General features: G+C 35.0%; 1 protein-coding gene across 1 annotated transcript in view; it reads right to left on the bottom strand.

The window, feature by feature from the left end:
* The window catches only part of LOC140044252 (basement membrane-specific heparan sulfate proteoglycan core protein-like), an 82217-nt gene that overhangs the window by 9902 nt on the left and 60012 nt on the right, over positions 1–12303 (bottom strand). The window contains exons 52-69 of the mRNA XM_072088730.1: positions 11678–11850; positions 10927–11044; positions 10668–10822; positions 10241–10358; positions 9548–9844; positions 9176–9271; positions 8342–8527; positions 7773–7888; positions 7068–7218; positions 6469–6634; positions 6164–6261; positions 5477–5743; positions 5075–5335; positions 4449–4562; positions 3407–3739; positions 2721–2939; positions 2434–2529; positions 1207–1548 (exon numbers count right to left, since the gene is read on the bottom strand). Of these exons, the coding sequence (XP_071944831.1) occupies positions 1207–1548; positions 2434–2529; positions 2721–2939; positions 3407–3739; positions 4449–4562; positions 5075–5335; positions 5477–5743; positions 6164–6261; positions 6469–6634; positions 7068–7218; positions 7773–7888; positions 8342–8527; positions 9176–9271; positions 9548–9844; positions 10241–10358; positions 10668–10822; positions 10927–11044; positions 11678–11850 (3306 nt within the window). The remainder of the gene's footprint in view (positions 1–1206; positions 1549–2433; positions 2530–2720; positions 2940–3406; positions 3740–4448; positions 4563–5074; positions 5336–5476; positions 5744–6163; positions 6262–6468; positions 6635–7067; positions 7219–7772; positions 7889–8341; positions 8528–9175; positions 9272–9547; positions 9845–10240; positions 10359–10667; positions 10823–10926; positions 11045–11677; positions 11851–12303) is intronic.

Below are 12303 nucleotides of genomic sequence, written 5' to 3' on the forward strand. Positions count from 1 at the left end.
CCCCAACATGTTTTCGGAAATGATTGCTTTAAAAAATAGTTTTGGTGTGTTATTCCTTCTTCGGTATACATTTTAGAGGCATACAGAAACTCTAAACCAGCAGACAACACACAGCACCATGCATCACGTCACATTTCACCCAGGATTTCACAATATTTAGCTAGTTGCACATACAAAAGATTTTAGGAAGCTCTAAAGATATTCAGAAATTGCATTGAAATTTTGTTTGGTAAAGTGATGATTCAGCCGAATTCAGCGCAGTCCGGGCTTCCCCTTCATGACGTGCACTACACTGTGTCAAATCACAATTCACGCAGGATTTTACATCGACGTTGAAACATTGCTGTATGTTCTTAATTTTTCCAAAAATGATTTGCGGCCCAAAGGTTGGAATAGCTGGTAGCTATAAAATTGATTTATTCATAAATGGCAAAGATGATGAAATGAGAAAAATCCAAGATACAAACCAGCAGGAATCTGTTTGATTTTTTACGGTTGAAAATTAAGATGGAGGCAATGATGATGAATGACTGCTATGATGTTTACATAAAATATGACAACTGTAAAATTAGGACAGTTCTTATGAAAAATGTAAATAACGTACATACTTAATGACATGCAAATTACATGCAATTTTAATAAAGTTAATACACTGAAACAAAATAATGCACTAAATTATCAAACAATGTTTTGTGAGGTTTTGTTTCAGATTTTGTACTAGCAGACTTCTATGGGATGCAAATTGATGGTGATTAAAGAAAAAAAGCGTACATCTAAAACTGTACAACCTTTCACAAAAAATATTTGATGAATTGTTATAAGTGCCGTAAAAATATGAATTGTGGGCCTAAAGAAACAGAGTTTAGTGTTCAAATTTTCTTAAAACTTTTAAAGAAATAGCAGTAATGATTCTGTAATTTTCATCCACAATTCCATAAAAATCGGTAAGCATTTTTCTTGGAAAATTGTTGTTACACAAAAACAATTTCAACTAAATGAACAAGTTTAATATAATTTTTTAAGTTTTCATGTAATTTCTGTAGGAGCATAATTATAACAATTCAATACAAGTATGCAATTGTATAAAGATTTCATCCACCTGTGGCAGGTGTTTATTACAATTGTGTATGCAAATAAGCTAGCCTTGGGAGGGATTCTTTGATAAGCCAAACACTGCAGCCAATTGCATTGAAAATTTCATTATACCCTGATCGCCTTGAAGCGAGTAATAATCATAATCTCCGCTCCCACTTCCACTTGGAGTAAGCTCCCCAGATTCTAACGCCATATCACCACCATTCGGTATTATGGTCACTTGCTTGAAAACCCTGGTATCTACCAGTTCATCGGTACTTTCGGTAACGAGTGGAGTAACAAGTGACAGTACCAAATCAGTTACATATGATGATGTAACGGTATCAGCATGAGAAAATCCATCAAGTGTATCGTCAGTTGCGAAAAGTATACCATCATCTTCATGACTGAACGTTGGCGTTATATAACTACTCGGATTTCCTGAACCCTCTGTACCTTCTGTCCCAGACGAATCTTAATTTACAAATTTGTACAAATAACGCAACAAACACAGAAATGGAAATAAATAAAAATAAATATGATAAACAGAAAGAACAAAACACTTACATTTTTACTATTTGTCAGCAATTAAGAAAAAAATAAATAATGAAATTGATTACACTGGATTACAGTAGGATGAAAAATGAAATGGATTTAACTTTTTAACATGCACTTATAAATGTAATATTAAAAATTACATGAATGAAACTCGATGAGATGATGTTAAGTTTATAAAATAAAAATTACAATTTACAAATAAAATATAAATTATATGAGTAAAATGTTATAATAATTGTGTGTGGTGTAAATCGGTGGAAAAAAAATTATATTTGAAGCTTATTCAAAATCCATGGGGCATATGTCCAGAACATTAAATGTCACTATATTCCTGGATATTCAGCTCTATGAGCTTCTTGAATATTAATAGTTTGAAAGTCTTGTTTGTACTAGACTTAAAAAATGATAATTTAATGATGCTACTTTTGAGTATCTGGATTATTCATTAGAGTTGCAGTAGTTTTACCAAGAACATTGGCAATTTAACTTGGCAGTGGTGACCATTGTTTTAACCATTGGGGTTGGTTAATTTAACCCCGGGAGAATTGTAGTCGGCAATCATATTTTACTTTTTTAATGTAGTCAATTGATTCAGACACCAAAGTCCAGTATTATCAAGACTTTAAACCTTATAAAATATAAATAGTACATTACTTTTGTTTCGGAACCATCATGGAACATTTCTCAAGACAATTTTGTCATTAAATCTTAAATTTATACATAAAAAAACGTCTCTTAATTCAGTACTTATCTGGTCACAGAATGTTATTTAATTATAATGTACCACCTGTACTGTCTTACCTGTTTCACACCTATCACCGGTCCAGCCCAGAGGGCATCTACAGGTGAACCCAAACACACCATCTTGTGCAACACACTCTCCAACACCACATGCTCCTAAAATGAAATAAACCAAAATATATAATGGTCAACAAATGGCATATCGCAAATCACTGTTAGATAATTATATGGTTTTGAGTCACCCTCATTAAATAAAGTTTAAAGAACCCCTGTAAAAATCCTGGCTACGGGCTATGGTCCAATATCATGTTGTGCACATTAATCTTTTTATGGTTTATATCACATACCCGCAAAGCATTGTTCTGCTTGTAGTTCACAGTTATCTCCCACAAATCCTGGATTACAAGAGCATTGATATCCGACCTCAGTTCCAGACTCTGAGCAAACTCCACCATTCAAACAAGGATTGTCTTCACAAACCTGGCAGCTGGTGACACCAACTTGTGACAGAGCATCACCACCAAGGTCAACCTTCTCTCCTTCAATTACAAGTTGGCTAACACATCCTGAAAAACATGTTATTTTTTAATTACTAAAAACTTATTCTATCTACAGTATGGGCAGAATTCATGTGGCCTAATGGGATGGCTTTTGTCCACAAACTTGATTTTAAATGTGCCTCAAAGGGCTAGAGCTTAATATTCATAATACTGAATTAAATTCATCGGCCGGAGCTTAATCTACTCCGACTGAATGATCCACATGTGATTATAATGAAGAGCATTGTTTTCTTTAGGTCCTACCACTATACTAAATATACTGAACATTGTTGGACCAATTTCTTTACTATATCTTTATCCCACCTCCTAAGATTTGGTTGTTTATGCCATATTCTGTAGCAGGAAGTCCAGGATAGAATGCTATACTTTTATACAGTATATCTAGATACAGACCTGCACATAGCGGCACTAGCCTCTTGATAGAGAGTTTCACTTAAAAGCCGACTACAGTACACTGCTGTTTTGAATCTTACCAATAAAGCCTGTTCCAAGTCCAGTATTACGGGCAATTTCTCCAAAGTTGGGTACACCACCAAGATACAGCTTCAGCTGTAGATCCATTCCCAGGAATTGACCACCAGATTCTCCAGAAACTTCCCTCTGACCGTGAACCAACATTTGACCTGTTCTTGATTGTCGCTTCAATGTAACGGTATGCCATTGACCCAACTGCAAAGATTCCTCACTGCGTATGATTGCGACACCACCACCCAGTTCGAACCTGAACTCCGCGTAACCATTGTTCAATCCAAATGAAAAGAAGTCTCCATTACCATCGGTTTTCTGTCCATTGTACAAAAGGAGTCCTAAAGAAAGAGAAAGTAATCAGTATAGTGTGGACTTGAGTAATCAAGAAGTTAAGGTATGGGTGCTGCAAACATTGTATTAGCCTTAAAATCGGCTCAATCCTTTCTTTGACCATACAGTAGCTAGAGGTACAACAAGACTCAAGAACATAAAATTGGAGGTCCAGTGTACACATGTAGACAGCTAGTGAGTATGGGGTTGCCCCGGTATTCTAGTCTTTCTCAGTATCTGTTTTGGACAGAAAAATTAGAGTTTTGTTGGCAGTAGGACACAGAGTTCTTGCCTGTGTAACCTCGAGTGTCAATGTGCTTTGTGAAGGTTGTCACGGTGGAAAGCACATTTTAAATATGAACCCATATATACAGTATATATATTATCCATTAGTAAACATCAGAATGTATACTTAATGCTAGTTTAATACTGTAAATTTCAGATATCTTCAGAACAGAACAGCATTCACCATAATCAGGAAATTCTAACAAGAATGACGCATCTCGTTGTTCAAGGGCAGGGCCGTAGCCACCAGTACTTTTTGTAAATTTTCAACTTGGCAGAGGCCTTTAACCCAGTGACAAGAACATAGATTGTCCCTTTTTCCTCACAACTTTATTTCACTGAAAGGTACTAAAAAAGTAGAATTGTCTGGCCTCAAACTTCTGCTTTCTAGATAGTGACATGATTACCTATTTTACCATAAACAACACCTACCTTCAGTGCTTTCAGGCTTGAATGATAAATCAATTTCAAACTCTTTGTAAGCGTCTGATAGTTTAGGATACTGAATAAAGGACAGTGGCATCTGCTGGAAGTATGGTACAAATCCTACAATAAATAATAAGAATATTTTACTAAGAATATTTTACAAAATCTATAATGGCAAGTTTTAGCAGCATTTATACTTAGGGATTGAGTGCAACAGTGGATACAATGACATAATTACGTTATTCAAAGGAAGATCTACAATACGACTTTCCTGTTACAACTTTTCTATTTTACCTTGGGTGGTTGTTGTCACCAGTACGCCAACCGAGAAATATATATATGTATATACACAATACCGACAAAATAGGGAGCCTTCAATTTGTGACAACTTAGGACCTAAAAACTAGTTATGTCATGTTGTGCGCATATTGGGATGGCCTTCCTTACTAGATTCCAAGACACAGTTTTTGTTGATTCTTGCTCCAGACAACAACTAATAAAACAATATTCCTAAGTCATAGCAAATTAAAAGCTCTTTTATATAAAACTGTGACAATAATATCGTAGTTATTCAAATAAATGCTCAAGGAACTATTAGAGTACTTTATTAAAATACTAATTTGAATACTCACCGCCAACATACAGTGCTGCTGTATACTCAACCGATCCTTGGGTATTATTAGCTACGCATATATAGGTGCCAGCATCTTCTTTAACGACCTGGTTGATGGTCATAACTCCTCTATTGATGACCCGATTGGCAGGTAGATCTCCCTCTAGCTTCCTCCAGGAGATCCTTGGTGAGGGGTAACCAGTAGCAAGACATGTGAAGACCACAACAGAACCAACAGAAACTGTTCTGGTGGATGGTTGGATTACAGCCTGAGGAGCAGCTGATTAAAAAAAAGATTTTATAATTTTTTAAACATAGGTTAGTTAAAACTTAGGTAGGTTAAAAACTTGATGGTTTGTAGTTGTTTAAAGAATAGGAAAGAGGTCAATATTCCCATTCCCACCCACCAAAACAAGCCTACCTTGGACATAGAGGATAACTTGAGAGTCAACTGAAGACACAACATTAGTAGCAATGCATTTATAAGTTCCAGCATCTGCAAGCTGTACAATTGGAATGGTTAGCATTCCTTCCTCAATCTGGGCGCTGAAGGGGATTTCAGCATCAACACGTGTCCACCGAATTGTAGGAGTGGGGTCACCGGATGCCTTGCATTCAAAGGTCACGGATTCACCGATGGCAACAAACTGAACTGCTGTGTGAACGGTGATCTCAACAGCAGGGGGAGCTGAAAAATAGAATAGCATATTTACAGTAATGTTTTCATTTGTTTAATCAGACAGGAACAAACATCTATGTACACAGTTGAATTTCAAGATATTTACGTCTATGGTTCCAATTCACATCACTTAAATAATATATGCTGATATAAGTAAATAATTGTCCAGATAAGAAACTTATATTTTCTAATGCTTTAGTAAAGACGTATTTGTATATATTAGACACTCTTTTGCTGGTCTAATTGATAATGTTGGACCTTGTGCACCTCAAGAAAAGTTTGTTTTGTGAGAGCTCCCTGTTTTCAGATAGTCAGTAAAGAAATGGGAGAATTGAATTTTAAATTTAAATATACATTTGTATTTATTGGCTATAATATTTTGTTGAACAATCAAAATAAAGCAGTTTAGCGCTCTAATTTCCACATTACCTTGAAGGGTGAGTTTGCCAGAAGCTGTGGAACTTCCAGCTGAATTCTCAGCGCGGCAGATGTAAATACCCTCATCTTCAAAGGCCAGATTACTCAAACTTAAAAAAGAATATATCATGGATAAGAAAATCAGTCTATTAGATTTATAAAATAAGTTAGGAAATGAAAACATCGTGTATTGATGTGGTTATAAAAAAGTCATCCTTGGAGGAATTAAAACAAACTGGGTAAAACTTTTAACACCATTTTTGTGTTCAAAACAGTATTTTCATTTTGACTAAACAAATATTTTATGTAAAACTCACACTAAGTTATTGTTAACGTAAGACACAGAGTCTGGCATCTGGCCATTCTCTTTTTCCCATGTAATACGTGGAGTAGGAGAACCAGCAAGCACTCTGCAATTAAACTCAACTGCAGATCCAATGGCACGCATCAGACTGTATGGAACAACAGTAACTTTCGGAGGAACTGAAAGAAAAAAATTATAAAAAATGATACAGTAGCTGCGGCAGAGTGACATGGAAAACTCAAGAACGGATGCTCACAACACGCGGCACTGTATAAGTATTGCTTTGTGCATGCCCAGAACTTGTTTTTCCGTCGTGGCGGTGTTCGCTACACAGATGACGTCGTTGTTGTACCACCTATCCAGTTGGCTGGTAACCAGACGCACACCTTTTTTTCCGTATCGCAATTTTCTTTAAAAAAATTATGTAATTTTACTCTTCTCTGGTTGCAGTTGATATTACTGCCTTGACTCTGATTCTAGTATTTGGATATTTAATAACAAGAATTATAGTTCAACCATGAGGGCAGTCTTTTATAATTTTTTTCCCTTAGGTTAAGATACTATAGAAAGAAGCGAAAAGTTTATTGACACTCTAGATCAAAGATAACATACCTAACACAGTGATGTCTGAGTAACTACGGCTAGAACCAGCTGAGTTTGAACAAGTACAGATATAACGGCCAGTGTCATTGGCTGATGCAAAGTGTATGGTCAGTAATCCATAGTCACCAATTATTGCTGTGTATGGTATAACACCACCCTCCTAAAGTGATAAAAAAAATACAATAATGCATGAAAATACATATAAACTTATTAAGTAATTTAAACCGTGTATGGCATGATAGGATTTCTGAAGTAGGGAATGAATTGGTATCCGAATGATGAAATATTACAATTTAAATAAACCAACTTTTTCTTGGAAATTTTAATAACAAATAGGGGTAAAGTCTTGATAATAGAGGTAGGGCTTGAAACCAGGCCTTTGGATTGTTAAGTAAGCATAGAAAGACAAGAATGGTTCTCCCACACCACCGCAATCAATGGGACGCCTATGGATGTAAATCTCCTTTTGGAAATTTAGAAGGATCCATAGTACCATGAATTTGTGTCCACTTCTGTCTGTTAATGATGTATGGTATCGAAATATATTCAATAAAATCGAAATGGAAAATCAAAAATGTAATAAGCAGGAACTCGTGGTATGTATTTTCTCCCATTATTTGCCCAACAAGAAGGATCAGCCCCTCATTGTAAGCATGTGAAACAAGATACATTGTCAAACTAATTTCTACAGGCTGTGTTTTAATGGTTAAATACCTTATCCCAGGTGTAAGTTAATGGACCTGTTCCCTGTTTTGCAACGCACTGCAGCTGGATTGACTCGCCTGCGATTAGCGTCTGAGAAGTGGGCATAACATCTGCTACAGGAGGAGCTGCAAAATAAACAAAAGATGCTTGTGAGGTCCATGCATAAAAATTGTAATAAAAAAAACAAAATAGGGATATATATCATTTGTTAACCCAACTTAATGACCAAAACCACAGTTTACAATTTCCCTCTTCTCCATTCGATGCTACAATTTGTTGAAGATATATTTTCCCCTGAACATTTTTGTTGAATATGCCATTTTAATGGTAGACAATAGTTATTCACTTGACCAAAAATTGGATTCTAAACTTATTATTTACCTGAAAAAACTATATTTTAACCTAAACAAATTTGTCAAGCCAATGGATTTTTTGGTTGAATATAATACGGAAGTAATTACCTTTATTAAAACTGCAAAAAGAAAGTCTTTTTTTCTTAAATTAATTTTCACTTGTTCATGTTTATGGGGGACAGTACCACTTTAAACCGAGAGTAAAAAATGTCCAATATCACCTACCATAAACCACCAATGAAACAACATAACGTTCAAATCCTGATCTTGTCTCAATGACGCAGTAGTACTCTCCAGCATCTTCTGCTTGCGTGTTGTAAATTGTTAAGATGCCGTTACTAATCCCGTGCGATTCTGGCATATCTAAGCTAACGCGCCGCCACATAACAGTATAAGATCCTGGCGCAGCACCTAAAATTATAAGAAAAAAATGAAATATTAAATGTTACACTATAATGCACAGTTCTTCCAAACTGTGTGCTAAAGGCTACATTACAATTGTAAGATTGGGATTAAAGAATCATTATATAAATGTTTTTAATGGTAATTTATAATAAAATCAGTTACTTCAAACATGAGGCAACTAATCTAAATTGTTTATGAAGACCAAAATTGTGTGTCCAATCACAACATTTAAATAGTTACACCAACTGACTATTGATAAACTTTTGGTTAAGAGGAAAAGGCAGTCACAACTATCATTAATACTTTTCCAAGCATTTTCTATATTCAATAGATTGCGTTCTTCAGCTATTTTCAACATTTCGAGTTCTACCGATTGGGTTGAATATTTCATTGTGAAAACCCGAAATAACACGATTTTCTAACTTAGCAAGCTTTCATAAAAAAGACTTTATGTTATGGTTCGATTTTTGACAGATTGAGTTCTGTAACATATTCAACAGATTGAGTTCTGTATCTATATTTGCAAGATTGAGGTTGAGTTCTGTAGCTTTTTTCAACAGATTGAGTTATGCAGCTATGTTCAATGGATTGAGTTCTGTAGCTATAAGGTAAAAAAGTTTTTCCCAGTTTCTCAACTTGACAGAAATGGCATACCTTCAATGCTGCAACTGAATTGAGCAGCCTCTCCTTGTGTGATTCTTAAGTCAGTGGGTGTCACAACTACCTCACCATTTTGTTCACGAGGCAGAACTAAAGAAAACAAAAAAAAACATTGAAAATTAGTCTTGACTTTTCTTTTGACCTGTTTAATACCCAGAAGCTTATAAGTCTCAACCAAAAAACCGCAATGTTAGCATTACAGTGTGCTAATAAAATCAATTATTTGATTACAGTACATCTCTTTCTACCGAAATCCATCATCATTTCATACAGTAAAATTTTCAAATGATATTGTAACTTTCTCAATTACAATCTATCTTTAGACGGGAATGAATTAAATGGAAGGATTCTATATTGTTTATTTACCCGAGACAACCAATTCTTTTTGTGCATATCCAGCAGCATTCTCTGCTCGGCACATGTACTGTCCAGCATCTGCATCCACAATGGATGATATCGACAACATAGCACTGCCTTGAGCAGATGAGATGGTCATTCCTGCTTCATTTGCCATCCTTGTGTATTGCCGTGTTCCATCATCCATCTTCATCCAGTGAATTGATGGAGTTGGTGATCCAGTACCAATGCACTCAAAGAGGGCCTCATCACCTTGTCTATATTCTGCTGGGCTGTCTGGTGTGATGGACACTCGTGGGAGAGAGCCTGTTTGAAAGTATTTTTATGTTAAATACATTCTCTTCAAAACATAAAGATATATGAGACAGTCTGGCCGAGTCTCCAAACCAAAGACTGTTTTATAATTTAACAGTCTGGCCGAGTCTCCAAACAAAAGACTGTTTTATAATTTAACAGCCTGGCCTAATAAATGTAGACTTGAAAACTGCAGTACGAAAGTCAAACATCAGATCACTATGGCCATCAAGACACTAAATCTAGCTTTAAAAGTAAAGGTAGGTTCTTGTCACACACACAAAAAACAGTATACAAAAAAAGCCACACAATCCTCCAAGCAGAAATGGAAGGTACTGTACATACACTTTTGCTGAACATTTACCACTATTAACCTATAGATTAGAAGGACTTTATTATCTACTATACCTTGTAATGTTAATGTGAGACTGATAGAAACTTGGCCTGCAATATTTGATGCTAAACAAATATATGTTCCTTGATCTTCTTGTCGAAGACTGTTAAAGCGAAGAACATCCCCAATAATCTGAATAAAAAACAGTAATATTTTTACGGTACTGCTTAAAATTTATAAATGTACTGAAGTATAGCTAATTTTTTAGTGGTAACTGACATATTTTAAAACATATCAATTACAATTTCAAGAGACACTTACATGTATGCCTCTCTTCGCTAAGGTGTACGAATGGCTACCTGGTTAGGTCAAAGTACCAACTTTGCTGATTACGGAAGTGTATGAAAGTTTTTTGCGGGGTAATGTGAAAAAATTTGCGCTACATAAATGAATACATAACATTATTATTGGGCAATTAAAATTTGTCTTTATTTCACTTACTTCAGCTGATATGGGTTGTGTCCCTTCAGCATAACTCCATTCTACTTCCGGTGAAGGATCCCCGGCAGTTACACGACATTGAAATTGGGCATTATCACCAACTGCATAGACGGGTTGTATTTCGGGATAAATTTCAATTTGTGGAATTGAACGTCCTACAAATACAGTGGTTCAAAAAACATATGTATTAAAGAAATTCATCAGATTACCAGAAATTATGAATAAATTATGTTTTAATTTTTTATAATCAAAATCTTACTTTGGATATCAATTTGGACGTAATCTCGATTGTAACCAACCAAATTCTCAGCAATACATGAGTAGTAGTCCCTATCCTCTGGTTGGGCATTTTGAATTGTTAGGAATACTCCATCTTCCTAATAAGGATGGAATAATTATCGATACAAATATTATATTTGTACAGTCTGAGTTGCAGTTTTATCACAAAATCTGTTACTAAATGTTCAAGCAGTGATATACACACAAGAATAAGAAAAGAAAATTAAGTAAATAATTGTACAGTAAATATATTTCACAATTCAGCCATCTTTTTTATTGAATAAATACCATTATGAAAGGAAGAGCTAACTAGACAGCATGCTATCATATTATATAGTTAATGAAATAAAAATCAAATATTACAATACAATAATCAATTTTACAATATTTTTATATATACTGTTTTTATATATTATTTACAATTTTTAAAATAGTTTGTCTCGCTTGAATAAAAGCCTGCTCCCCTCTCACTTATCCTAAAAACTTTCCTAAACAATAAATGCCTCAGGAGGTCAAATAAATATGCTTTTATGAATGGATGTTCTGTTGAGTGTAGGAACGCTAGTTGATCATACCCAGTACCATTTTAATTTTATGTTCAAACAGGAAATCCCCTCACAAGAGGTCTGCTGAGAGCCCAGCTAAACATTTGGCTCTAATAATCAAGTTAAAATATGCATAGAAATAGTTGTTCTTCATCCCAGACAGAACACTACATGCAATAAACTTACCGAAATCCGATGATTGCTGGTAAGTCCCAATCCTTTCTCCCATTGTATTGTCGGTTGTGGGTCACCAGTAACAAAACACTGCAAAACATACGGGCGTCCTTGCTGGATTGTTAGTATGTTATTGACAAACTGACGGTCTCGTATAATGGTAGCATTTGGAGCTACTCGGAAGTCTACAAAAGAAAAACAAGAACAAATTATTCTAATATTCATACAGTAGGCCAACACTCCATTATTAGGAGAAATCAATTTAACAAAAAATTAATGATCAATCTCACTACGTATTTCAATTTGTGAATTAGTTTGCAAGACATTTGTTATGTACTGTTTTTCTATGGATATGATGTCCAAACACAGACAAATGGCTATACAAAATCTCGAGCGTACATCATCTGGGATATCCAATACCAAATTTACTAGGCCTACTGTAGGCCTACCTGCAGGTTTATGGTATTCAGTAATAAACAATGGGTAATGTCAGACACCTTTCCAGTGCATTATAGCCTAGACACGTAGGCCTAGGATAATTTTGTTAATAAAGTTGACTTTTTATCCACTAGGCCTAGGCTGGTGTTTCACAGACATTTGCATATAAAAAATCTTTTTAAAGTAAAGTCCTTTTTCAC

Source organism: Antedon mediterranea, chromosome 3 (assembly GCF_964355755.1).
Source record: "Antedon mediterranea chromosome 3, ecAntMedi1.1, whole genome shotgun sequence".
Taxonomy (NCBI): domain Eukaryota; kingdom Metazoa; phylum Echinodermata; class Crinoidea; order Comatulida; family Antedonidae; genus Antedon; species Antedon mediterranea.